This window comes from Colletotrichum destructivum, chromosome 2, assembly GCF_034447905.1.
Source record: "Colletotrichum destructivum chromosome 2, complete sequence".
Lineage (NCBI taxonomy): Eukaryota > Fungi > Ascomycota > Sordariomycetes > Glomerellales > Glomerellaceae > Colletotrichum > Colletotrichum destructivum.
In genome coordinates this window covers 552564-578790 of record NC_085897.1, presented here as the reverse complement: position 1 = coordinate 578790, position 26227 = coordinate 552564, and the positions used below count along the sequence as shown (strand labels likewise).

Below are 26227 nucleotides of genomic sequence, written 5' to 3'. Positions count from 1 at the left end.
TCATGGGTTCTATACAGTCACACCCTCGCGTCTGCATCTAATCCAAATGGCCTTCAACGATGATTCATGGCAGCCAGGGTTATGTCAAAAGATGCGGTCTTCTCATAGTCGCACCTGGGCTCAGCGCTCGTCAACATTGGCCCATTGAGTGCTTCGGTTCTTGGCTGGAAGGATGCCGACGTCGTCTTCCACTATGACGACTGTGGGCTCTGTCAACGACCACAGTAACATCAATGGCGGTGAGACCGCCAAGAGGGTGGTCTAGGGCGGGGGCGAGAATGAGAAAGATATCTCGGTGATGGCCTCAGAAAGAAGCAGTCGTTCAGCTTCCTTCGGCATCAGGGAGTGTGTAGAGCACGGCAAATGGAAAAAATAAACCGATTGGCTGACGAAAAATGTTGCCCTAATCTACCACGACTAGAGCGATGACGTTGAACCCTTAGCCATCGAGGTGGGAAGCCTTCTCTGAGGCCATGGCATGTGAACTTTGCGACTACTACGTCTCTCAAAGTTGGTGCTCGTCTTCAGAGTATTCCATCTGCTGTGTGACCTTCTTGGTTTCACACATTTCTATCTGTCTGTATATAGCTGGCAGTTGAAGAACAGCTACCTTCAATGCTAAATCTTTGATTCTGTAACCCAAGTTTGGAAATATCGTAGTGCTTCTTGTATATAAGAGCGGTAAAACTTTTGATGTCTTAGTATTCAAGGAGGGGGAAGGAAACCGTGTGTGATATGCAGTTGCCTAAGACCAGACTTGTTCACAAACGTGGATGCACTTGTCAAGCATGCCACGATACGGCGTGAACCAAGCAAAGCAGTCTTGAGTTGAAGTGGTAGAATAACAACTACCAGTGCACGTCGACGCCTACTTTCCTCCAATTGCTTCCGAGATGACACCCAAAGTCGTAATGCCACTACCGTCATGGGAACGCTGCCCGGTTTCGCTGGTCAATACACGCTTGCTACGTTATCATCTCTATGGTGGATGAATGTGCTTACCTGACTTCCGTAGAACCCAGTGATGGTCGTTCCAGGAGCTACATCGACTTGGAGAGAAATGCGGCTCAACGGGTCGGAATGGAAGGAGAAAAGACAAGATCTCCCTCGGTTTGTTGACGCTTTTACATTATTTGCTCAGCGCCCCTTTCTCGGGGGAAGACGAAAATTGAAATACGACTGACTCACCCTGAAAGCTACAAGAGTTCCCTCCTCGACCAACCAAGGGTAACCTGCGTCGGGGTATTGCTGGAACACCTCGATCTTGTCGATGAGTTCGCCTCCGGGTCCATCGATCGCGAAGTTGATGGTCTTTGTCCACTCTCCAGACTCTTGGCAGCCAAACGTCTGATGCTCAGACGGGACTGGCATGTCGTATGCGAAGTCGATGCGACGTATGCCGCCTCCGCCCCAGATGGCGGTGAAACTGGTGAGATTCCGAAGATAAATGCCTCCTGGGCCACCGAAAGAAGTCCAAAACAATGGTTTGTATCCGTTCAAATAATGGTCCCTCGGCGCAAAGGAGTCTTCGTTCAAGCATAGGGCTCGTCCCGGTATGTCAGGATACCAAAGTCCTGAGTTTCTCAACCTGTTCTTCTCGTGATCCGCTTGTTTGGGCGATGACAATCGGCGGCAGACAGCCAGGCTGACCATTTTACAGCCCTGTGAGATCAGCATACAAGGGAAGATATTTGGGCTATCAGTTCAGTTACACTCACATCAAACCCGACCTCAAGTTCTGTCACGCAGTCACTCATACCTAGACGCTGCGTCTTGGGCGATCCTTCCGGGCTGCCAATCCAGTGTTGCATTTCAGACGCTCCAGTAATGCACTGGAGAGCTTGAATACCCCGTGATCCTACAGCCACTTTGAATCCGCGAATATCGGAAGTTTCCACGGATTGCTCGGTTGTGCTCCAGTACCCGACCTGACGAGTGTTTCCCGCGGCATTGGCGATCTTCAGTCCAGCGACGTACTTGATGTCGCCTACTTGAACACAAGAGATAGAAAGCCGCGATAGGTCATCGAAGACGGCTATGCGGTGCTTGTGGAAGAGACGACAACCTCGGTCAAAGAGGGCGTAAGCGGCACCGGCCGGCTGATCCCACAAGTCGCTGGCCACTTGCACCCACTGAGACGACTCTGTCCTCGGGGAAGATGCCACGCCAATATCGACCCAATAGAAACCCACTATCTCCACAACCTTCTGGGCTAGGTTCCAAATTCGAACCCTGTTCCGTAGGCCGGGGCCTATGCGGGCATTGTTTGTTCGTCGATACAACCATCTCCAGTCTCGAGGCTGCGCGCTGTCCCGGGCTTCAAAAAGCCATGCGCGGTCTGAAGCGTCTCTGAATCTTGATGCCCAAAATTGTTGGCTGTCAAATACGGTCCAGAACACGCGTGAGGCTAGGCGAAGATTCAGCACATCCAGCGTCGGCAGATACATAGCGATCGCTGATCGAATCTCCCCAGGAAGTGTATAAAGGCGGTTTCGTCCTGGCGTCACTGTGGTGGAAACAGAAAGTGTTGAGCTTGGTGGAGACTCGGGAGCCTCAGTCAACATATGTTGTACCTCTGGGACCTCAGATGGGTTGGTGTTGAGAACAGGATCAGGCTCCAAGTATTCTCGGTCCGCAAACCGATCTTCCCACGGAAAATGATGTTCATGATCAATGAGGACTGGTCCCCCGTAGTCGTGGCCCCAACTGATACTCACGCCGTTCATTGGGAATGGAAGCGATCTGCATATGTCGAATAGTCTGGACAATGGCACCTTTCTCGGATGAAAGGCCTTCTCCAAGAGATCCCAGCAAGCTTCGTGGAAAACGAAGCCATGTCTTCCGTTGACTTCACCTTGGCTCATGGCGCCGAATTGGTCCTTCTCTGGGCTGTCATAGGTCGGGTCGTCCCACCGACCATTGGAGTCGACTGGGGCGATGAACGCGCCCCTTCCCGGATCATCGTATAACCCAACGCCTGTGAGAATGATACCTATTGGGCTGGAAGAGACTGAGTAGGATTAGCCAGGATTCTTCCAAAGACGACCGACGAACTTACGACCGCGAAACTGATTCGACCATGAAATATTGCCCGGTACATCAGCAATGACTGACCCACAAAGGGTGCACGAGCATATACGGGGACTCATGTTCGTTTGTAGGGGAGAAGATTGTTCAAGGAGACAATTGGTTCGAGGTTATCCGGGAATTCGGAGTTATCATAAGCCGATCCGGGATAATATCAGTCCGTCTCAGGGTTGCGATCTCTGGTCTTTTTCAACGACTCCAAGCTCTCCCTAATTGTCTTGTTTGCATGAATGTGATAGTCAACTGAATTACTTTGGGTAATGCCCTTGAATGATACCTCTTCCACCGCTGTCAACTATTCCTGCCTTGAAAATCTTCTGGTCCTTATTCCGAGTTTGTCCGCCAGCGCTTTTATCTACCATCTTTGACCCTTCCATATGCCTGTGTATGCGGGGTATGGAGCATATGGCGTTCTGATGGGCTGCCACTCCTCCTGACTTGTCTGTCGATGTCTCTCCTCCCAAGTCTCGCAGTTCGTGAAAAGGGTGTAATGCAGCCAGTCGAACGCTGCGGGCAAGGGGAGGTTAATTTCGCCCGCGAAGCCACCCTCCAGCGGCCCAGTAGCTTCGTCATAGTCGGGGTCGAAGGCCTTAACATAGGGTACCCCCCATTTTCCGCCTCGATACTCCTTTTTTTCAGCCATGAAATAGCACGTCAGAGCCCCGGTGTCAGCGACCAAGAAGCAGTCCCGGTGAAGCCCTTCCGGGATCTCACCTCTGTCCCTCATTGCGCGGAAACGAGCGCGGAGATGCTCGGCCGACGCGCCCTGCAGATCAGGGTCTGAGATGAATATGTTCTCTCGAATATCGTAAAGCCGTTGGCCGTCGAGCTTCCAATTCCAGAAAAACATGATTTCGGCGATATCGTCAAACGCCCACCGAAAGTGGTCCCAAGCTGCCTCGTCCGCGACGGGCGCGGCCTCGCTGTCTTCGTTTTCCTTTGTTGCGTACCCTGTACGGAAACATACATATCCCCATCGTGGAAGCCGCGCGTCCAAGAGATCCTGGATCCATTTCGGCCGCGGCAAGCCCCTGGCAGTCTGAATGAGATCGATACGCTCTTGTCTCTTTCGCTTCCTTTCGGCTCGATCTTGCTCACTGATGGCCCTCGAGCGTTCAAAGGCATTGTGAACCGCCGGTGCTTCGGTGCTGTACCAATCCGTTACGCGGCGGACCTCGCCGTAAGCGTCGGACTGCAGCTGGCGTTCCTCTTCAGACAGAGAGAGCAAGACGTGTAATTTGAGACTGAGAGCAGATGGATTCGAACTGTGGTAGTGGGTGCCCGTCAACACGATGTCACACTCGGTCTGAGAAAGAGTGTCGGGCTCCGTGAGCGCCTTGGAAATCAAAGCTTGCCGGTTAATGCCGAATTGGGATAGGCAAGTCTCATCTTCTTCTTCTGGCGGTGGCCGCTCAAGGACGCGGTTCCGTTCGGCAGCACTGAGTCCAGCCGGATTCTCAATGGCTTTGGCATAGAGTGCACTGATTTCAGGTGAGAATCCCATGGCCGGAAAAGACAAACGAAGTAGAAAAGGTTGGAATGATTGAAGTGCTTGTTGAGGTGAAATCTTGTTTCTTCCTTGTTGGCGAATGGATGTATCCCTCACCATTTAAATGATTGCCAAGTCGATGGCCAGCCGGGATGAAGACGTGAATCAGAAGTTGGACGAGCGGATTCGACCTCGGACATCAAACTGCCAAGTGGATATCGGGACCAAGTTGAGAAACTTCGATCATGTCATCTTAGGCAGCCGTGGCCGCTTGCGCTTTGCTTGTGGCTGTTGGAGACGAGACTCGGCCGGATAGTCGGCTCGAGCTTGATCAAAACCCCGTCCGCTGCCTAGAATTCTACCCAGGGTCCCTGTTTCCGTCAACCTGTCCAACAGCTTAGATTAGCTTGTTCTTGCGCCTGTTGGTTCGTTCCTCGGATCTATGGCTGTATTGAGCCCAACTGTTGCGCTTGTTGGTCGCTCCTAGGTAAAATGTTACCGTATCAAGCTCATGGGGCCGCACCAGCCCCATCGGTGAATGGACCCCACCTCTTAGCTCTCTCGAGAGTGGGTATCTCTCACTTCTCAATGACTTCAGCAAACACGGAAGAAGTAACGAGAGCCAAGCATAAGGCCAGGTAAAAGGACAACAAGCAAATGAAACATTGCCTATGTTCCTCACGCCATACCCATCTCTTCTCTGTCTCTTGCAATTGAGGACCGTGTATTACGAACCTTACCAACAATCATGATGATGTTGAATTCTGTGGACACGATGGTCACTTTCTTACTTGTAAATCTTTTGCCTGATGTGTTGGCAGCAACAACTCTTGGGACGTTTTTGGGGAAGTACAGCGCATCAATGAGGAATGTTTCATCAGCAGCGTGGGTTTGCTAATGACAACCTTCAGGTTCTATCAGCGTTCCAACTCAGCCTGGTGTTCGGGCAGAGGTTTGCTGCACACACCAGTGGTGAGGACACGGCGATAGAATCCCCTTCCGGTCTATCGCCAGCATGCAGGTACGGCAAGAGAAGAGACCCCTTTTTCTCTCACGTCAACTAATTGAAGTTGTAGTAATACATTCAACGAGTCTATTGCTTGTGACGCGATGATCTACTCCGTCTCCCGCGGCGGGCTGTTTCCCTCCGACTCTGAACTTGCCATCATCTGCACTGACGATTGTGTCAATGACTTGGAGAATCTCAAGGTTCTTCAGGGAAAAGACTGCTCCTCCAGTGATTTGATCTCTCAAGACGGCCAATACTACCCCCCAACCTTCATCACCGACAACTTGCTGTTCACCTACAACTACACTTGCATCAGAGACCCGTTCGTGCTTCTTCTTACCCGAGTTAATCTCGAAACACTCTTCAGCTGACTCTGCTTGCAGGAAGTCTCAGGCATACTGTGCCCCGTTGATGGACGAGTATAACAGCAAGGAGAACCCGACATCCGAAGAGCTTTGCTCGGACTGTAACCTCCTGAGCCAGCAAGCTCAGTTGAACTCTCCATTTGGCTGGGACGATGAGTTTGAAGAATCCTATGCGTCGTTGACGAAATCGTGAGTGTGACGATGATCTCACCTACTTGATACTCCTGCGTATCAACGCTAACATGTCCTTGCTAGATGTGGCGTCACGTCTTATCCGGTGACATCGCCGTCCCCGTACACCATCAGTATCAGTACCACATCCGCGCCCGTGCCATCGGCCCCATCCACACTCGACGTGACCTGCGTCTCTATGTATACGATCCAGCCTGAAGACACCTGTGAGTCTGTCGTCATCTCTCAGCGAGTGTCGACCTTCTGGCTGATGTACGCAAACAACTTACCCGCCTACTGCACCGGGTTTCCCAAGGCCGGCACCAAGCTGTGTATTCCGCCGCAGTGTAACACCTACAAGGGATTGCCAGGAGACACGTGTCCCGGCATCGCCCTTTTCTATAACAACGAATTCACCCAGGAGGACCTCATGAAGTGGAATCCTAATCTCAGCGCGAAGTGCAAGAATGTGCGTAAGTTGGCAGACTCCAGGATATGCGTCAGGTATGTCGAAAAGCTCTGCCTCTTTCCGAGATCAAACACTGATGACCTGAAGCCCTCCCGGAGATACTGCTGTGCTCACTTCAGCTGAACCAATCCCAACATCAACCTCGCCGTAAGTTTATGCGTTTCGGTCTTGTTGGATTTTCAATCCAAACGGATTACCACATGGGATGGATGGATGTATTGTTGACTTCCAAAAGCCCCAATCCGTGCTATGAGAATGACGCGCCGTCGAGCTGCTTCGGCTCGTACCCGATTTACACTGGCACCATAGACTGGCCTACTTGGGTACCTCCCCGAAGCAGAACCTCGACTTCTACTTCACTATCAACAAGATCAACCACAGTGACACCTGCTCCCACTTTCACTCCGATCGGATCACTGCCACTTGCTGCAGGCACCCTGGAGGACTGTATACGTTACCGCAGCTACATAGAGAGTCGCTCCACGAGAAGAGCGTCGGATAGCTACAACACATGTTACGTAGTAGCCTTGCTATATGATCGTAAGTACCAAAGGATTGATCTGACAGTCCGGGCCTTCTTAATCTTCTTTTTCATCCCCCCCTTTCCATCCTGATTTACGCGTTTGACACAGGCCGTTAATGTACGCGAGACAGTTGACATCGGCACCTTACTATCCATGAATACATCTCTGGAATTGGACGACAATGACCCGACTGCGTGCGTTCTCAAGCGTGGCTATCGGTACTGCGTCGTTGCGCCGGCCGGGGCATCCGGCTCTAGCTCCGGCTCCAGCTCCAGCTCCGGCAGCAGCACCGGAAGCTCCGCCCCCACCGTCCAGCCGACATCAGCCGGCACCGCTTCGGCGCCTGTCTCAAGCCCCACAGGTACGTGTAACAGCGGAACCAAGGATCCATCCAAGTCGGATGGATTCTCTGGGCTGTGCAGCTTCGCGTGCAACCACGGGTTTTGCCCGGCGAGATCTTGCGTGTGTAACGAGTACGGGACTCCTGCGTCGACCCCCGAGACGAAGCCGGTCGGGTGCGTCCAGAAAGGATTGGATACGGCTTTGGGGGACCTGTGCAAGTTTACTTGCGCCAGAGACTACTGTCCCAGGACAGTATGCACGTATGATTGCTAGCTTCATAAGATAAGTAGGACTTCTACTGTTGCTTGATAGCTGCTGGACTCTCAGCATCGCCTACCTGGATTGGTTGTTATAGCCGGCTCAACTTGGTCAAAGTTCAAAATTCAAATGCGCCTGTACCCAGCTGGCCGGCCCCTGCCACCAATCTGAAGGCACCACTATTACCTGGTTCTTGAGGCACATGGTTTACAGCCCCAACTGCAACTGCACTGGATAGGAACTCTTGTCCCCTTCAACGGAACCAAAGAGAGTCTGGGAGAAATAAACACATCAGCACAAAGACGGAACCAAGTAACTATTGGTGGTCATATACTTTAGATGGAAGTCAGGAAGCGATTCGTATCCTCGCCATATTCGAGCCCCTTCAGACAATCGTAAGGAGGCCTAATCGCTGTCGTACATCGCCAGTCATGGCTTCGCCGTACCTGCAGTTGTGGACGTAACTCTCGCCAACAATCTCAGACAACACCGTTCCGGGCTTTCTCCTAGGGACCATGGGCACGGTTACCCTCTTGATCAGCCACATCTCGTCGTACCTCTGCATCGAACATGGGTTGAGACCTGGCCTGCCGTCGGCCTTAGTGCACATGACGCGACCACGGAATGTGACCGCCTTGGCGACATGAAAGGCTTCGAAGTCCAGTTCCGAAAGGGCTGTCCCTCGAATGTTGTGCAAGGCTTGACTAGTGTGACAGTGGTCTTTGAAAGGCGTACATAAATAAAACAACCATCTAAGTAAAGGAATGATAGATCAGGCGATGGATTTGGTTGTATGTCGATCTGGAAAGACGCGAATTGGGTCAGATGTTGAAGTGAAGGGCGTGTAGAAAAGCACACTAGCTGGAGTGGGTAAAGACGCCACAAGCGCCAGGATAGAAACACTCTGTACAATGGGATCCGAGTAAGTGAAAGAATTCTCGCACAAAGCGCACATTGTTTTCGGACATTCATAAAAGTTCAGGCAGTTCTCCCTATCGAAGCGTGGAAGAAGTGTGTCGTGATGGCCTCCCGAGAGTGGAGCCAACGTCCCGGCGCTGATCCAAAGGTCTCGCGCCGAAAAATTGGGTAGTCCCGGCTCCACACCCGGCCAGCCTGCTTCGTCCAAGCGACGGCAGCTCCGCGTGCTTACCTATAACATCAGGACCGCAGCAGTCTGTCCCACTTTTCTAGAATAAAGCCGCTTTCAACTCACACTCTCTACACCTGCATAGGCATTCACGACAAAGTGGCCTGCCTCCATGCTCCTTAAAAGTAAGACCTTCGCCGTTGGGCCTGGAAACTCATCCAATCTAATAGAAAATGGATTCTCTGAAAATATGTAATCTGATTTTCCATACGAAACAATTACTCAAACGCCAAGTTCCTGCAAAAGCACCAACCAGACAGGACAACATCCTATCATCTAAATACTTGACAGCCTACAACCCCGTGGACTGTATCATTGGGTGATACTCCTTTCGTCTATGGCTTCTTTGAGAATTGCCAACAAATCGTCATTGCCCAGCCGAACAGCCATATCCAACAAACATTCGCCGTTTGGGCCAGCTTTCCTTGCATCGGCCCCGCTCTCTAGAAGAAGCTGGACAAGCTCGAAATACTGAAGGCCTCCAACCTCAATAGCTGTGGAAAGCGGCGTCCAACCTTGGTTGTCTGCTGCATCGAGGTCAGCACCGTGTTTAGAAAGAAAGGGCACCCAGTCCATGTTCTTCGTTTTCACTGCGTCTAGTAGCGGTGTTCGACCAGTGTGGTCCCGAGCATTGATGTCGAAGCCCTCTTCAAACAACCCTTGAAGGAACTCCTTATACTGGTTCTCAAGGTCATCGTATGTTGAACACGCCACATGAAGGAAGGTCTGGCCCTTGTTGTTCATCCGCGAGACATCCACGCCTGCTTCAACCAGCAACTTTGCGTGGTGGCTGTGATAGTCTTTCAGTTCAAAAAGGGCGGTCTGACCGCTGCAGTCGGTGATTGTGACATCTGGTTGCTTGTCTAGAAACCTCTCGAAAGTACTGCTGTTGTTGTTGTTTTTGACGAGTTCAAAGAGAGGTGTCCGCCCACGGTTGTCTCTGTGGTTGATGTCGGCGCCGTGGGAGAGCAAAACATCCAAGCAGGCCATCCGTGACCTTTCTACAGCGTAGAAAAGCGGTGTCTGACCCTTATTGTTGGCCGCTTGAACATTGGCGCCTGCTTCAATCAAGAAACTGGCAATTTCTGAGGGGCCGTATTCACAGGCATTGTGAAGGGGCGTAGCGCCTTCCTTGTCGACGGCGTGGGGGTTTGCGCCTGCTTTGAGTAGCGCCTCTGCTACTCCCAGCTCCCCATTACAGCAGGCTAAATGAAGGGGGGTTTTGCCATATTCGGTGGCAGATTCAATATCGGCGCCGTTTTCAAGTAGCAGTTGTGCGGTTGCCGCTTTTTGGTGCCACGCAGCCTTGTGGATGGGTGTCCAACCCCACTGATCCTTTCGATGCACATCTGCTCCTGCATCCAGCAGTAGTCGTACCATAGCCTCATTGCTCTGCTGGCAAGCTCCATGCAAAGGCGTCTCGTCATTACGCTTCACAGCGTGTAAGTCGGTGCCTGAATCAAGCAGAAGTCTCGCAATCCCTGCGTTCCCGGTTTTGGCAGCAACGGGGAGGGCCCAGGAAGCGTCTTCATCGCACGCCTTGCTTGCAGGCATATGAGTCTGGCTCTTACTCCCAGGCGATGGCACCTTGTGTTCATCAAGCTCTGGAAGCCTATCCTCTTCGTCATGTCCTTCACTTGATGATGTCGACTTTGATAGACTGCTGGCACGCGCAGTGTTTGATCGAGATTTGGAGCGCTTGTCCAGAATGAGCCTCAGAAATGCCTCATTGTCCTTCTCCACAGCTCGAACAAGGGGGCTGGAGCCAGCATTTTCTGAACGAAAGTTGGGACTCACGCCCAGTTCCAGAAGTCTCTGCGCAATGCCGATTTGTTTGTTTTGTGCGGCATAATAAAGCGCCGTCCGGCCGCTTTCGTCCTTGCAGTTGAGACTTGGACTGATCGCGTAGCCGCTACTCGAACCCGCTTCGTTTTGCCGTGGCTTGTCAGCAATAACGTCCAAAAGTGCGTTCGCAGTAGCCTCGTGTCCCTCGCTCATGGCTGCGAGGAGCGGGTATCTATAGCGCCCCCCGTCGATTTCGGCATCAGGGTTGCGTCCAAGACTCATCACGACTAGTCTTGTCAATCCCTTTGCAGCGGCGATGTATAAAAGACTTGTTGACGCAGGCTTGTGTCTTCGAGTTCTGGCTTTCTCAAACAAATTGTTCATTTGTATCCAATCATCCACTACGAAATCCTCAAAGAATTCGCTTTGTGGAATCCCATGTGACGCCGCGGCATCGGCATGATAGAGGACCTGATTCGTTGCGTACTCGAGAAATGGGAACCGTTCGGCTACCTTACCCCTAGAGAGATAAGCATCTCCCTCGGAGATCCGCAGCAGGAATTTGTCTTTCGGTAGATAGGCCATGATGTTGATGTGCGTAGAGTACGTATGACAACAATGCTTCAACCTGTCGTGGCTTCGACCTTCGAAGTTGTCGCCCATGTCTGGCCAAAGATGCCGCAATCCGTTGTCCTTGAGAAGGAAATCTCGCACTGATTCGTGGATGAATTGAACCGTCCTGTCATCCGACTTTGTCGTCTCGGCGAGCCCCTTGGATGAACTGACAACCAAGCGGTCCATCATGTCTTGAGTAATATCCTCGGGATCCCATTCCCCTAGGGTATCAGGCTCCAAACCAGACACTACAGCAAAATAGTACTCCTCCCGCTTGAGTGGTCTTTGACTGTAGAGCAGCAATTGAATGCATAGGAGCAAATCCCCCATATCCTCCTGGTCCCTTGTGAGGATGTCCTGGAACAGCTCGCTCAACTCGGAGGGTATCTCCCTTAGTCGCTTTTTCACTGCAAACAGGCGGCCCTTCCCGTACTCCTTATTAAGGATGTCGACGACCAGAAAAACCCACATGAAGACGCCTGAAGCTTTCTGCAGGATCTCAGCAATCACCTCATCGCTTTTTGGTCCCGAGCCGGCCCTGAGTTTGCTGCGCACGTAGTCGGCCAAGTCTTTCTCATGTCCAACCTGACCTTCCAGAACAAGCTTTTGACCATAGAGGATGTCGATGTACGGATAATGGCGGCTGGAAAAACACACGTAGAAACGAATGTCGTTCTGGACTGCGTACTGTCCTAGGTCCTCAAAGCATTTAACCATTTCCGAGACCTCATTGTCATCACACTCGTCGAGAGCATCGATGAAGCAAGTCAACTGTCGTTGTCCTAGTCTCCGGACTGCATTCTGGAAGAGAATTTTGAGTTGGCCAAGTTCCCAGGCGTCGGATCCGGGCTGCGCCAAGGGTTCGAAGTCCGGGTTGTCAAGCAGTGTCTGCAGGTCAGGCATATTTTCCAGAAGCTGGTACAGTAGGGATCGGTACATCCCCAAAGTCGATTTCTCGAGACCGTCGCCTCTAGCGTTGAAGAAGAAAGAGATCAAGAGTCCATCTTTACCCTTTCTCCTCTTTGCTCGGCCGAAGGCAAACTTCATCAGGGTCGATTTTCCGGCGCCAGGTTTTCCCTTGATCCACAGGAAGCCATGGTGCTGAGAGTACTTCTGGCGGTCCATCCAAGCTGTGTAGTCGGGATGCTTCGTCAACCACTCACAAGTCTCTGCGTGGGCGGTTTTGATGTTGGCTTGTCGCTTGTCGATTTGGTCAAATTTCAGTGAGGCTAGCAACATCTTTCTGTGGTCCGGTGATGGTGGTTGTTGTGTTGGCGATTGAACTAGATAATGGTAAGCACAGCGCGACAAGAACCTGACTTGGTTTACTCACCAGTATGAGTGCCAGGCGCCACCATAGTCTGCGTCGTGAGGCTATCGTCCTCGTGGGGTGTGATGACATAGAGAAGCTCCTTTGCATACGCTGCTGCTGTTGCGGCCGCGTATCTCTGCCACCGTTTCGCTTTGTGGCTGTCAGAATAGTCGCAGATCCCGCGTACGACCAGACATGGGAAGTTGTCCATCAAACCCGCCGCCTCCATCTCGAAGCAAATGAGACCCATGTTTTTGGCAAGACGGTCTCGTGTCTGCGCATGCTTCATAACCTGGTTTCCAGATGCAATGATCCCGTAATGAATCTTCGGCATATGTGCCTCCGGCGGTGGCTTACGATCCACCAGCTTGGACATGTCGCAGTCGTCGCAGGTGTCTCCGGAGGCATGTTCATAAAAGGCCTCAAACAACCGATCTCCATCCATGCTTTTGTACAAGTATTCGGACATGTAGGGATTACGCATCTCCATGTGAGCCAAGATAGCTGGAATCTGGTTTGGCCGTGTTTCGTGAATGGCGCGCAGCTTAGAAACCGCCGCCAGGACCGACTGAGGGGGTTTGTTCAACGTGCCAGTATGCTCGAACCGGCCGTCATGGACGGCTTTTCCAAAGTCATACTGTATGACCCCTGATGAGCCCCCAGTCGGGTTGCTGACCACGACGTCGCCAAGGCGTATGTCGACCTTGCCAGGAACGCCGCCACCGATACCGACCATCAGCCCAATGTGTATTGACGGAAAGCTCCAACGCATGTTATTGGCCACCACCGCCGCGCTGTTCGTGCCGTACTGCCCTGACGGCAAGCACGCAATGACAACGTTGTGGGCGCCTATGCGACCGAACGTGTATACATTGCTGTCGTTGGGGTTCATCGCAAGCGGTTGGTGTGTGTCGTCCAGCATGGTCTTTGCTGCGGCCATCTCGAGAGGGAGAGCACACACCCAGCCCACGGTGTAGGCCTCGTGGGTGAGCTTGGTTACGGCATAGTCGGGTTGATCAGAAGCCACGCCGGCCAGCCTCGGTCGTTTTGGAAGACTATTCGTATATTCATCGTCGTCGCTGACCGAGTACGAGGTCCGTTTGTTCCGAGAATGGCTCCGTACTGCCTCGAACTGCGGATTGAACCCGTCTTGATTGTAGCGTTGGTGGTAGCCAGACATGGTGATCAGGCTGCGAGCGGGATTTCAGAGAAGCCGTCTCATTGTCGTCTCGTCGATCAATCCACTGTGGAAAGTTGATACATTCGCAAATGACGTATGCGGCAGCTTCTATCAAGAGCGCGAATCTCTTGCAGCTGCGACGTCCGTCAGGGAACCGATGGGTGAGGTTGTTGAGTCGAAGTAGAGATGGAAACAAAGCTGAACGGGAAAACGAGGGGTCGAAAGGACGTAGCCTATTCTACTGAAAATCAGGCTGCATAAGCACTGCCTTGAATGGACTCGATTTGACGCGGAGGCATCACGTTTCCATATCCGAGTCCCTGTCAGATAAGCTCGCCTGCTGACCTATCACATAGTGTCAGCTGCATGGCCAAAACATGGCCAATCAGGGTCATCTGCTGCGATGGACTCGCCCGTGTATGCAAGTGGGCATCATCAGCTGTGATCCAGGCTGTTCGACTCAGGTTTCCAGTCGTATAACTGTTGTACACAAGAGACTGTGGATGCTGCTAGGAAGTAGGCTGTCCTGTTGCTGCTGCCTTCTTCCTCCCGCCTTCTTGCTGGCTTGCTGGCGACTATCAACACAATGCATATCAAGAAAAAGCTCCGGTGCATGTAGTTTGCACGACCGACTTCCTGATTCTAACTCTTCTCGAAAAGGTGCTTGTCTTGAGACCATCATGACAAACAGGTTAACAACGGATCCTTTGCGCGGCCGCCGAGCCCAGGTGGCTTTGCCCATTCCACCCACGACGCACACCGGAAGAGACCGTGAGTCGGCATCCCGCTCCCAAAGTTGTCTCCTTACCTTGGAGGTCCAAGTGTAAGCGTTAACTCAGATAAGATGCAAGGTATTTGTCACGTAACAAAACGATACCGTTAGTTACGTGGGCAGTAACTAACACTTATATAATCCCTCGTGACAGTATTCTTCATCTCTCTACCTGAGGCAATGGTTCCTTGGCAGGCATCCAACAGATGGACTTTTGCTATTCCTCAACTTTCCGGCTCAACATTAAATTCAAGAAGCCAGCATCGCATTGACATGGAATTCCGTCTGCACACGGCGCAGCAAAGCACCTGGCTTGACGTGGAAGTAGTCCACGCCGCCGACCTCACTCCTGATGACCTGGTTGCCGAGTGGGTTTAAATCGACGAGGAAACACCCGTTGTTAGATGGGAAACAAAATTCGGGAGGTGTCTGGTTGAAGAAAAATGACTACACGGAGGACGCGGCAGAGGCGGGTGACGGCCGTCCAAGCTCTCTTCGGCTTAGATGCCGCTGGCCCACAACCACACTGGACACTTGCGTCTTTGCCGTCCCCTTCGAGAGAGTCTTGTGCGCAACCGAGGTTGAGGACACGGGGCGACGGGACTTTCAGGACCGTACAGGGCACCGACACGCACGTAGTCACCGGCAAAGGGGTATGCAACGACGCCTTAAATGCGCGAGGGGGGGGGATTTACCTCTGAGTGAGGGCGATATCTTACGATGAGCTTCATCAAAAGGGTCCTAGATGCTGAGACCCCCGAGACCGTGTTTCTCACGGGGAATCAGATTTACCATAATATTGCTGATAGCGAGTCCGCTCCGCTGAAGTTGTTTACGCCCTTCGTCCGCCGCTCCATCTTCTTCACGGCCGTTCTCAGCAACCATGAGGACAATGGCGGACATACACTCTCTCATATGAAATCCAAGCTTATTTATGGAGCTCTCTACTTGAAGACCAGGGCTCATGTTGGCGGAGACTTTTTCTTGCTGCACAGGAAAGACACAATGTCTACAACTAGCCGCTTGTCAATAATAGGCCTGTTGGAAACATGTTTCATACTCAAATTTATTGTTACTAGGCCGCGGACTCTTTGGAGAATTCGTGATGGTCATGACCATAATAGACTTCAGTCAACCGAATGATCCATCTATGACCCCTTTGACGGTGTGGCGTTTCTCCATGGTCGTAAGCATAGGATTCTATCGATCTTAGCACCATGATTGTGACTATAACGCAATGGTCTCCCACAGACCGAGACGAGAGACTTCTCACCAAATCTGTCAGGGATGTTGCCCGGCCTCAACACGTTCCCAGCGTTAGGCTGCGTCTTCGGGCCCCTCCGGAGGATTACCCCACATGGGCCAAGGATTCATCAACTTTTGTATCACTTTCCACCCCGGTAAACTCCCGAGTGCAAACGCCCTCTTCGGAAGGCTTGCTGCCATGGTTGGTTTCGTACCGTCTTATCAAAAAGCATTAGTGGCGGGGTTTACCTAAATAAGCAGTTGGGGCGGCACATGTGGATGTGTTGCGCTTATCACCACGATCCGACCCCGCACTCCCTCGCTCTGACTTTCTTCAACAACAACTCAGCCAGCAAACCCGTCACATAGCAGAGATTGTATTCCGTCTCTGGTGTCACTGTAACTGTATATCGTCAAACTTCTTAGAAAACTCGATCCAACCAGCTCTCTTCAGTCACAACCCCGGCCTTCACCCAATGTCGTTCAAGTCGGAGGCCATCGTCGCCAGGGGCCCCTTCTCCGAGGGGAAATGGGCCATTGAGCCCGTGACACTTCGAGAGCTCCGTTCCGATGAGGTTCTCGTCGAGATCGTCGCCTCGGGCATCTGCCACACGGACCTGCACTGCGGCAACACGCCCGAGGACAAGGGCGTCCCCGGCGTGTACTACCCGCGAGTTCTCGGGCACGAAGGTACGTACGGTTGGCTCTTGGATGGTACTACGGACTGAGAAAGGCGTTAAGTGTCTAACCTCACATGAAAAATCAACAGGCTCCGGCTACGTGGTCCAGGTCGGCAGCGGCGTGACAAAAGTCAAGGCCGGCGACGCCGTGTTCCTGTCCTTCTCGTACTGCGGGTCGTGCCACGTGTGCAAGACGGGCCCGCCGTCGCACTGCACCAACTTCTTCGAGATCAACTTCATGGGCGAGCCCGTGTTCGAGGGCGGCATCGGCGGCCGCTTCTTCGGGCAGTCCAGCCTGGCGCGGCACACGGTGGTGAGCGACAAGTCCGTGGTCAACGCCGCGGGGCTCGGGCTCACGCGGGACGACCTGCGGCTGCTGGCGCCGCTCGGGTGCGGCCTGCAGACGGGCAGCGGGACGGTGGTCAACGTGGCCAAGGCCGGGCCGGACGACTGCGTGGCCATCGCGGGCATGGGCGGCGTGGGACTGGCGGCGGTGATCGCGGCGCGGAACCGCGGGTGCCGGACCATCATCGGCATCGACCGGGTCGCGTCGCGGCTCGAGCTGGCGAGGACGCTGGGCGCGACGCACGTCATCGACACTACGGGGCTCGAGATGGCGCAGGTGACGGAGAGGATCCGGGAGGCGGCCGACGGGCTCGGGGCGACGGTGTGCATCGACACGAGCGCGCACCCGCCGCTGCTGGAGGCGCAGGTGCTGGGCACGCGGTACATGGGGAAGATCATCCAGGTCGGGACGGGCATGCCGGAGGCTCACCTGTCGCTTCACATGCAGAGCTTCATGGTCAGCGGGAAGCAGTACTTCGGCGCGGTGCAGGGCCACGTCAACACGGCCGAGTACGTGCCCCAGATGGTGCAGTGGTGGAGGGAGGGCAAGTTTCCCGTCGAGAAGCTCGTCAAGGTGTTTGACTCGGCCGATTTTGCGTCGGCCGTGGAGGCCATGAAGCGCGGGGACGTGGTCAAGCCGATTATTGCATGGTCATAAGTCGACGATGATGACTTTGAGTGTGTGGTATTTGGCATGTCAGAAGAAAGAAGCAAGTTAAAAACAAGGCTCTGGAAGTCACATTTCAAAAGTGCTGGTTACCAAGTTGCTCAGCCATCATCATCAACACTTGGATGGACTCTGTGAAACTACACTCAATCTTGATGTTCTATGCAGACACTGCACGGATACTTGAAAAGTTTTAAGCTCTCGATAACTCCTAACAACAATGTTAAATGGTATCAATGCTATTTCGGCCTCCCACACCACCAAAACACAACGAATCTTCAACAGGCCCAAGCCGGAGTGGGTGGGGTGGTTCTCTCGGCTCATTTTACCGAGTTATCAGTTCTGCATCCTTAGTCTCCAAAAGACAAACCCCCGAACCCCGGTGGCAACTCCATGATTGGTTCACGAGTTACGAGCAGCCCGACGGACCATTCAGGAGAGCCCCTGATAAGAGAACGCGCGAATAACGTTGCCTCCATAGTCATGCATGAACCCCGCAGTCCGGGGGGGGCGGACGGTTCTTCTGGACTCTTGTGGATATGCCGTCTGAGTGAGTCCTGACCATTGCATTTATCCCCCCCTAGACCGTTCCCCCCCCTGAGAGGCTGAGAGAGGTGAGAGAGCCGCCGCACTCTTCCTCTTGCTCCTTGGTTCTCCATTACCCAACTTCTATGGGCAAAACAAATCGCACCACTTTCTCGCATGATCAGCCAATCCAACAGGAGCCGGTCAGACAAGCAACGAGTAAGGAGAACCACTAAACTAAACGTAATGGATCACCACCACGGCGGCGGCCCCCTAGACCTGGCCTCTTCCAAGGCGGCCGGCGGCGGTCCCTGGATCCTGCCTAAGCCGATGGAGGTGGTGGCGTCCCCCGAAGGAGAAGAGGCAGCAGCCGTCACCTCCGTCACCGCCGCTGCCGCCCGCCGAGAACGCGAACGGTCCTCGCCGACGACGGAGGAGACCAGCAAGCGGCGGAGGGCGGGTGGACCGAAGGCGCGCACCGGCTGTGCCACCTGCAAGACGCGCCACGTCAAGTGCGACGAGCGCAAGCCCACGTGCTTCCGCTGCGAGAAGGTCGGCGTCGCCTGCGAGGGCTACGTCGAGCGCGTCGACAGGCGGCGGCGGAGGCAGACCCAGAACGTCGTGCGCCGGACGACGCCGCTGCTCATCGCCCCTCGGTCCAGGTCGACGCCGTCCGAGGAGGAGGCCAAGCAGACCGACGAGTGTAGCTCGGAACAACACGCCGTCGTCGCCGTCGTGGCCCCGTCGCCTCAAACTACTCAGACTCGGACACAGACTAAGACTCCATATCCCACTCAGACCCAGACCCAGACCCAAACCCACACCCAGGTTCAGATTCATGCCCAGGTTCATGCCCAGATCCCGAGGTCCGTCTCCATCCTGCCCGAGATCTACCGCAAAGACGGCATCTACTTCGACTACTTCCGCCACCAGGTCTCCACCAACCTGGCCGGCTACTACACGAGCCCGAACTGGTCCTACCTGGTCGTCGGCGAGGGCCTGCAGGACGACTGTATCCACCACTCCATCCTTGCCGTCGGCGCCCTCATCCGCGCCTCGCCCCAGGAGGACGCGAATAATCCAGGTGGCGGCTTGCCACCACCCCGGAAGAAGCTGCTGACGGACGGCTACGGCGTGACGGCGCATCGCGAGGTTGCCCTGCGGCATCACGTCAAGGCGGTCAAGTCTCTAAGAGAACGGATGGAGCTGATCACGGCGTCGTCGCCAACGACGGTCGTCGTCACGACCCTGCTGCTCGTCGTCTACGAGCTGCTCCAGGGGGAGCCCAAAACGGCCGAGCTCCTCCTCAACTCGTGCCTGGGCGTGCTCAAGGACTGCATCACCATGTTCGAGAGCGGCGGCGGCGGCGGCTCGGGCGCCGTGGAAACAACAACAACAAGGCAACACCCTCGGGACTCCGAGTTCGACGACATGGAGCACGTGCTGCCCTGCATCGCGGCCATGAGCCATCTCTCCCAGTCTCTCCAGCCGCTCAGACGGCACACTCACCCCTTCAGGATCGACCCGGGCCCCGACCTGCACGACCCGGAGCACGACTCCATCTCGAGGTTCTTCATCTCGTGGGGCCGCTTCTTCACCTTTGGCGTCGGCTTCGTCGGCAACTCGGCCGATTTCGCGTCAACCGAGGGCGGCGGCGGCGTCGGCGGCGACATCACCACTCTCGACGCCCTCCGCCACCGCCTCACCACCCACCAGCAGACGTTGCTCGCGCGCCTACGGCGGTGGAGGGCCGTCATCCAGTACTACGCCCAGAGCCCGCGGGTCGATGCTGGCACCAAGAAGGGCCTGCGCATCGTGCAGATCCACTGGCTGCTGCTGCACATCACGCTCACCTGCTGCCTCGACCCGACCGAGGTCGCCTACGACGCCTTCGGCGCCGAGTTCCGCGACCTCACCGTTCAGTGCGTCGACCTGTACCGCGACTGCGTGTCCCAGCCGCGCCCGACCTCCGTCCTGCTGGGCCAGGGCCTCATCCTGCCCCTCTGCACCGTCGTGCGCGCCTGCAGGGACCACGACGTCCGCATGACGGCGCTCCAGGCCCTTCGCGAGATCCCGTCGTCCATGGTCTCCTGGGACGTCGTGTCGGCCATGGACGGCATCCTGGGCGCCCTGCTACTCGAGGAGACGGGCCGGCGCGCGGACGGGTTCGTGCCGCCTGAGTCGAGGTGGTTCTGGCTGGAGGACGTGCCCGTGGCACAAGAGACGGGAACGGGGACGGGACCGGCACACAGCAGCAGGCTTAAGGTGTACCAGAGGCTGTCGCCGGACTACAACGGCAAGGCCGTCCTCACGAAGCTGCGTACCACGTCTGACATGCAGTCCAGGATCTGTAAGACGGCGGGGTGTAATAAGGAGCACGTTCTGGATTCAGTTGTCGTAGAAGACTTGTGAAATCACATGCTGAACGTCCCCATCTCCCCTCTCTCCAAGCCAGTATAATGTCGCGTGATGGGGACCCCGATTTGTGGCATGAGGAAAAAAGGAGTGCAATAAGCAAATGTTCCGTTTTCAAAAGAGAAGTGAAATCACCAAGAAAGAAAGAGAAAAAAGACTCGAGTTGTCGTAAATAGGTGTCCAATCACGCGATTCTGAACCGCTGAGCAACACCAGTGAAACCAAAACTTCGGGGCATCTCGTTCTTTTTAGGTAGGTTGATGTCGTAAATACCGACCAATCGGTGCGTTAATTACTGCTGGTTGACGCTTACGGGCGCTTATACTGAAATTGGTAACCGATCAGATCTAGTCGGGGTCTCTCCCTACACGTATATTCCACTCCACGTTCCACTCTCCACACGCCCGCCCACCCAGCAAAACCCCCCTAGCCAACCTCCCCCTTGAGACTCGTAACAACGGCCCAATAGCGCTTATTGGTTCCAGAGAGGAAGGAGATAGTAAACGTCGTTTCATCCTTTTTTTAAGCCGCTGATATAAGACTCGATATACGCGCGAGTTTGGTAGCCTGCAACTCGTCCATTGTCTCTCTACCTTCAGCCTCTACAACGCACCCCTTGAAGAAACCCGATTTGTCTGATCTGATCTAAGAAAAGGACATATCTACAATCTACAATGAGTGGGCCTGCTGTCACCATCGCTCAGCCGGTTGTTGTGTCACTTGCTGACCTGAAGGCCGGTAAGTATACAACATGCCATTTACCATTTTTTCCGCGCGTCTTCTCTAACGTCATTCACAGGAACTGTCCCTTTCGAAAGGCTTGTCGAAGCTTTCGGCCCGGACTCTCTCGGTATTCTGGTTGTTAAAGATGTCCCTCCCGAGTTTCCCCAACTCCGGCGGCAAGCCCTGTCTTACGCCTCATATCTCGGGAATCTCCCTGAAGACGAACTTCGTAAGAGATCCTGCATTTTACTATTTGCTCCCATTTAAAAGCCGGCTCACAAACACTGACGCAAACACCCTAGGCAAGGTTGAGAACGCGGCCGCAAAATACCTCACCGGCTGGTCCCTGGGCAAGGAGCAGCTGAAGGACGGCCAGGTCGACACCTTCAAGGGCTCGTTCTACGCAAACTGCGCCTTCTACACGGACCCGGCGCTCGACTGCGCCAGGCCCACGGCCGAGTTCTCCCCCGAGAACTTCCCCGAGTACCTCTCGCCCAACATCTGGCCGGCGCCGGCCGTCCTCCCGGGCTTTAAGAGCAGCCTCGAGGACCTCTGCCGCCTCCTCATCGACACCGCCGTCCTCGTCGCGCGCGCCTGCGACCGCTACGCCGAGAGCGAGATCGACGGCTACGCCAGCGGATACGTCGAGCACGTCGTGAGCACGAGCAACACCACCAAGGCGAGGCTGCTGCACTACTACCCGCAGTCCCAGGAGGACGCGACCGGGAACGAGGACGACTGGTGCGGCGTCCACCTGGACCACTCGGTTCTGACGGCCCTGACGTCGGCCATGTTCGTCGACGAGCAGACGACGTCCCCCGCGGTCCCCGCGGACCGCAACACCCCCGACGCGACTCTGCCGCCGTTGGACGAGCTGCCGGGGAGCCCCGACCCACTGGCCGGGCTGTACATCAAGTCGCGGACCGGGGAGACGGTCCAGGTCAAGATCCCGAGGGACTGCATCGCGTTCCAGACGGGCGAGGCGCTGGAGAGGATCACAAAAGGGAAATTCAAGGCCGTCCCGCACTTTGTGCGGGGCGTGAGGCCGTCCATGAGCAACGGCAGGGTGGCGAGGAACACGCTGGCCGTCTTCACGCAGCCCAACCTCGGCGAGGAGGTCGACGCGGACCAGCACATCACCTTTGGGGAGTTTGCGAGGGGCGTCGTGAGCAAGAACACGGTCGAGGCTTGATTTCTAGCGTATATAATATCCAACAATCACAGTCGTTAACTTTAACGATGCTCCCTGGGGCTTCAGTGGTCGTCCTCCTATAGGGATCAAGTGGGTGATGTCTGACTTTGTCTCGTTGATTCTGTCGCTCCTAGTTGAGCAATATAGTCTGTCGCGCGTGGCGCACATTATCGAATCGGGAGGATGTTGCAGATAAGGAGGCGGTTTGCTCGCAAGGCACATAGTTCAATATGTCTGCTTGTATCGAAAGGGGCTCATCTTTGTCCGGGCCTTCAACAAACTTCGTAAGAACCTAAATTTGCTCGTATCCCGCCAGTTTCGGCTGGAAAGCGCAGCTGGTCGAACAGAATCAATACAGTCCCTTTTCCCACTCGCGCAGGTAGTGCTCGAACGAAACAATTGGTTGCCCCTGTCCAAGGCTCTAGCTTCGAGCCACCGGCTCGGAAAAGAACTTCGGTACTCGTGACGTTGGCATGAAAAACGGTCCTCACCACGATGCTCACCTTCGTCAGGTTCGCTTCCAAGTTTTTACTATACAAGGCAACTAATGTTTTAGTTGGAAAGCATTCGCAGCTTTGGCCCGTCGACTGGAAGAGCATCATACTTCTCTCCGAGAATCATAGTTTGCCAACACGCTCAGAGTTATTATTAACTACTTGTCTACCCTTCTCTTTCTTACTTTTTTCTATAAAACCATGGCTGTTATGCCGCTATTGTCCAACTAAACCACAAGATGGACATAGGTATTATCATTTGTGAGTAGGAAGTACTATAGAGCCAGTAGCGAGAACGAGTGACGTTAATGTCGTAGACTTTGGGCTAAGATGGTGAGTTGACTCTCTCGGTCTCGGCCCTCTTTTATCCCACAACTGGGATTCCAGAGATGGGCAGCCTTTGATCGCAAGGTCGTATATGTGGAGGTAGTCTCGGACCCTGGATTCGGTTGCTCTCGTCGGCTTGTACGGCGCCGAGGCGGAGGCTTGTCGCTCCTCCATTTGGTGCTGCTGCTGCTGAAGGGTCTCCTCTGGGACGGAGGGGAGTCGCTGATGTTCCAATCAAGGCACGAGAGAGCAAGCAGGGAGCGCACGACTTTCGACGGCGCCCATCCTCGACCGCCTCCCTGGTGGTGCCGGTTTGGGGGAACAGGCTTCGCGCAAACCCCACAAATTCCAAGCAATGGGAGGGTATCCGGCCTCTCTGATGCGCGGGAACGATGACTTGCGGATGAGGTCGCGCATGTCAGCAGCGACAGTGCCCTTGCGGAGACGGGTGCTGAAGGTCGGGTGCGACATGAAATAGGCCGCGATGCCGGCGACTTGGGGCGCGGCGAAGGACGTGCCGCTGTTGGACTTCAGTTCGGCGAGGTTCTTGAAGTTGGCACACCTGACTTCGTCGCCGACGGCCCAGGTGGTGACGAGGCGTCCCTGCTGACTGAACCGGGACTTCTCGAGCCTCCTGTTAGCCGACCCTACCACGATCAAGGGCAGGTCCTTGGCCAAGATGGCCGGTAAGGTGTTTACGGCGACAACCTCTCCCGCCTTACCACTGTTGCCAGACGCGCACACGACGGGAACGTCCATGAGGAGGAGTTTCTTGACCTCGTCGCGAACCCAACCCACAACATCCGGTTCATCCGCTGTTAGCCCAATCGAGGTTGACACAACGGCCTTTCCTTGTAGTTTTTTGTCAAAAATGTCAGCGGCGGCGGCCTTGAAACCAGAGATGACGCCCCCGCCGTTCAGGTCTATCCGGATAACAACGAGATTGGAGCGCTTCGCTGTCCCGGTCGTCCGGCCCACAATCTTGGAAGCAGCGCATGTCCCATGATCAGCGTCTTCGTCGCTGTCCTTTTTATTCACGCTGACGTCGATGGTTCGACGAGTAGCCCCGGAGGCAGTCGCAAACTCGTCATGGTCCAGATGGAACGGGCCGACGTCGATGTGGTAGATGGTGATGCCCTCGCCAGCCGGGTCTTCGTAGTAGAAGTTGGGCGCAATGCTTTTCGCCTGCGGCGGCGTCGAAAGGATGCGCAGGTCGATTATCCTGTTCCTCGGAGTCGGTTCCTGTTTATAGTTTGCTCTCTTCGCCACAGTGGTCGATTCAACCGGGGCTGGTCCCAGAAAAGGCTCGACGTCTGGATCGACATCATCGGCACCGTCGGGTGTTGTTGGGTCGTGGGGTATGATTCTTTCGTTTGGTACGGCGCCGGCGATAACGCGATCAGCTTTTACCTTGTCGAGCTGGTCGGGCTTCAGCTGCGCTCGCCACATAATGGGAACTCCGTTCAAGTCCAAGATGGAGTCGATTTCGGCCGCCTCGCCCACGAGAGCTTTGAGGGCGTTGGCAAACCCATCAGCGTCTGCTTTCGTGGTGCCCCGTTTTGCAAAAATGATGTATTCGGCGCTTTCTTGCTGGAGCTGCTGGGCATGGCACAATGAAACAAATGTGAAGAAAAGAGTGACGAAGTGAATGGGAGTCATGATGGGCACTAACGAGGTGGCCCCGGGAAAATGAATGACAGCGCGGAGGGGACGGGAAAGCTACTCCTCCAGCAAACACCGAGAATGATCGGATTATTTACCTTTTAAACATCATTGACATGGATTAAATAAGGGGACGATGATGGCAGCAACATCAGTGCCTGCATGTTCTCGAGCCATGTTCTACGGGACAGCTCTGGATTAGTGAACCAGTATTCATATGATCGACGGCAATGCCACTGTGACAGCAGAGATCTCCCAACATCATCGATATGCTGACGCAAAAGGTAGGACGAGCTATTATTCGCATGAATGGGTTCCCTGCCACATCAGGCATAACCGTCCATCATAGTCCGGCATCGCCGGGCGAGGGAGATTCAGGGTTCAGTAATTGATTATGTCGTCAAGTGTATAAGGGGGGAGAGGGTCAGTCTCTGAGTCAGTCGATCTGAGCCTTCGGTCCGAGAAGATGTCCTTACTTACTAGAATGGGGGGGGGGGGGGGGGGCACGTACCCTATCTTCGTCCTATATCTCTATTTTATAGTCCAATCCCAGCGTCCAGTCGTCCCACGTCGGTTCTGACGGCTCGCTAGGTTCGCGGATCCGTTCGGAGACACGAACCTAATGCTAATTAATAGCTGTGGGAAGAATGTATGAATTAGGTAAGGTAGGGTAGTGGTCTTTGCTTCTACAACAACAGGTCCTTGTAACACAAACTAAATTTGTACTGGCGCATAGCCTCCCTCCTAACAACACACTCTTCGCCCACTGACGAGTGTGCACCTAATTCTAGAATATGCCCTTAATAAGAGTTTATTGTGTACCTAGGTAGTCTGTGCACCACTCTAACGGACGAGTAATGCTAGCAGGACGAATTGTCCTCTAGACAAAACTTGGTAGTTCATCGCAATCCGTACCAGCAAATGGTGTGCCTGTGTTTAAAGACAGACGCCATGCTTTCAAACATTCAACCAGTAAACGAATAGTCTCCGTAAAAAGGAGGGTCTGGGGAAAATGAAATCCGAGAGCCTAAATAAAGACTCAGTTCCTTAGCTATGATTCCCCTAGCGGTGCTTTTTGGAAGCCCAATCATCCGGCTTACGATCTCTCCCGATAAAACGAAACACACAAAGGTGGTTGTGAGAGTGACCAGAATTGCAGCATTGAAACGTTGCAGGAGATTCATAGACTAGGTTAACGAACCCCTCCTGTTCCCCCATTGGAATTGCCATTCACGACTCAGCACCTCAGTCTCAAACCTCGTGCAGAAACCGGTCACTTGGCTAACCCCCCGAAAACGATGACAGCGTCGAGACCTCATCACGATCCAAAGGCTACGAGCAAACCGGGCAAAGCGTCCCTTGATGCATAATCTGTTCTCCTCCCCCGCACTCCAAAGTCCGCAAGACTCCAATGGCAACCCCAACAT

General features: G+C 54.2%; 10 protein-coding genes across 10 annotated transcripts; 6 read left to right on the top strand and 4 right to left on the bottom strand.

The window, feature by feature from the left end:
* Nucleotides 1–1051: 1051 nt before the first annotated feature.
* Nucleotides 1052–3149, bottom strand: CDEST_02367 (Putative F-box domain-containing protein; the record flags this gene model as incomplete). Its single annotated transcript, XM_062918526.1, has 3 exons — nt 1052–1662; nt 1719–3010; nt 3059–3149. 3 exons carry the CDS (start codon nt 3147–3149, stop codon nt 1138–1140), a joined length of 1908 nt encoding a protein of 635 aa, XP_062774577.1. The 3' UTR covers nt 1052–1137.
* Nucleotides 3150–3442: 293 nt separating this feature from the next.
* CDEST_02366 (uncharacterized protein) lies at nt 3443–4591 on the bottom strand (the record flags this gene model as incomplete). The annotated part of the gene is made up of 1 exon (XM_062918525.1): nt 3443–4591. The coding sequence occupies one exon, from the start codon at nt 4589–4591 to the stop codon at nt 3443–3445; it is 1149 nt and encodes a 382-aa protein (XP_062774576.1).
* Nucleotides 4592–5686: 1095 nt separating this feature from the next.
* Nucleotides 5687–7092, top strand: CDEST_02365 (Putative LysM domain-containing protein; the record flags this gene model as incomplete). Its single annotated transcript, XM_062918524.1, has 5 exons — nt 5687–5907; nt 5969–6139; nt 6206–6625; nt 6678–6737; nt 6900–7092. The coding sequence occupies 5 exons, from the start codon at nt 5687–5689 to the stop codon at nt 7090–7092; spliced, it is 1065 nt and encodes a 354-aa protein (XP_062774575.1).
* Nucleotides 7093–9089: 1997 nt separating this feature from the next.
* On the bottom strand, nt 9090–13957 carry CDEST_02364 (Putative nucleoside phosphorylase domain, P-loop containing nucleoside triphosphate hydrolase). The gene is made up of 2 exons (XM_062918523.1): nt 12595–13957; nt 9090–12544 (listed from the first exon to the last, which is right to left on the bottom strand). The coding sequence occupies exons 1-2, from the start codon at nt 13751–13753 to the stop codon at nt 9174–9176; spliced, it is 4530 nt and encodes a 1509-aa protein (XP_062774574.1). The 5' UTR covers nt 13754–13957; the 3' UTR covers nt 9090–9173.
* An 841-nt stretch (nt 13958–14798) lies between these two features.
* Nucleotides 14799–15226, top strand: CDEST_02363 (uncharacterized protein; the record flags this gene model as incomplete). The annotated part of the gene is made up of 2 exons (XM_062918522.1): nt 14799–14893; nt 14983–15226. The coding sequence occupies 2 exons, from the start codon at nt 14799–14801 to the stop codon at nt 15224–15226; spliced, it is 339 nt and encodes a 112-aa protein (XP_062774573.1).
* A 19-nt stretch (nt 15227–15245) lies between these two features.
* CDEST_02362 (Putative metallo-dependent phosphatase) lies at nt 15246–15544 on the top strand (the record flags this gene model as incomplete). The annotated part of the gene is made up of 2 exons (XM_062918521.1): nt 15246–15491; nt 15521–15544. The coding sequence occupies 2 exons, from the start codon at nt 15246–15248 to the stop codon at nt 15542–15544; spliced, it is 270 nt and encodes an 89-aa protein (XP_062774572.1).
* Nucleotides 15545–16246: 702 nt separating this feature from the next.
* CDEST_02361 (Putative alcohol dehydrogenase, zinc-type, GroES-like superfamily, NAD(P)-binding domain superfamily) lies at nt 16247–17453 on the top strand (the record flags this gene model as incomplete). The annotated part of the gene is made up of 2 exons (XM_062918520.1): nt 16247–16460; nt 16540–17453. The coding sequence occupies 2 exons, from the start codon at nt 16247–16249 to the stop codon at nt 17451–17453; spliced, it is 1128 nt and encodes a 375-aa protein (XP_062774571.1).
* A 780-nt stretch (nt 17454–18233) lies between these two features.
* Nucleotides 18234–20399, top strand: CDEST_02360 (Putative zn(2)Cys(6) fungal-type DNA-binding domain, fungal transcription factor; the record flags this gene model as incomplete). Its single annotated transcript, XM_062918519.1, has 1 exon — nt 18234–20399. The coding sequence occupies one exon, from the start codon at nt 18234–18236 to the stop codon at nt 20397–20399; it is 2166 nt and encodes a 721-aa protein (XP_062774570.1).
* A 477-nt stretch (nt 20400–20876) lies between these two features.
* On the top strand, nt 20877–22405 carry CDEST_02359 (Putative isopenicillin N synthase-like superfamily). Its single transcript, XM_062918518.1, has 3 exons — nt 20877–21140; nt 21202–21354; nt 21428–22405. The coding sequence occupies exons 1-3, from the start codon at nt 21077–21079 to the stop codon at nt 22315–22317; spliced, it is 1107 nt and encodes a 368-aa protein (XP_062774569.1). The 5' UTR covers nt 20877–21076; the 3' UTR covers nt 22318–22405.
* Nucleotides 22406–22899: 494 nt separating this feature from the next.
* On the bottom strand, nt 22900–25283 carry CDEST_02358 (Putative peptidase S8/S53 domain, peptidase S8, subtilisin, Ser-active). Its single transcript, XM_062918517.1, has one exon. It carries the CDS (start codon nt 24795–24797, stop codon nt 23373–23375), a length of 1425 nt encoding a protein of 474 aa, XP_062774568.1. The 5' UTR covers nt 24798–25283; the 3' UTR covers nt 22900–23372.
* Nucleotides 25284–26227: the final 944 nt, after the last annotated feature.

Coding starts and splice junctions, on each gene's coding strand:
- CDEST_02358 (XM_062918517.1), bottom strand. CDS start 24,797: ATGACTCCCATTCACTTCGTCACTCTTTTCTTCACATTTGTTTCATTG.
- CDEST_02364 (XM_062918523.1), bottom strand. CDS start 13,753: ATGTCTGGCTACCACCAACGCTACAATCAAGACGGGTTCAATCCGCAG. Junction 12,545..12,594: donor GGCGCCTGGCACTCATACTG/GTGAGTAAACCA, acceptor ACCATTATCTAG/TTCAATCGCCAACACAACAA.
- CDEST_02359 (XM_062918518.1), top strand. CDS start 21,077: ATGAGTGGGCCTGCTGTCACCATCGCTCAGCCGGTTGTTGTGTCACTT. Junction 21,141..21,201: donor ACTTGCTGACCTGAAGGCCG/GTAAGTATACAA, acceptor CGTCATTCACAG/GAACTGTCCCTTTCGAAAGG. Junction 21,355..21,427: donor TCTCCCTGAAGACGAACTTC/GTAAGAGATCCT, acceptor CAAACACCCTAG/GCAAGGTTGAGAACGCGGCC.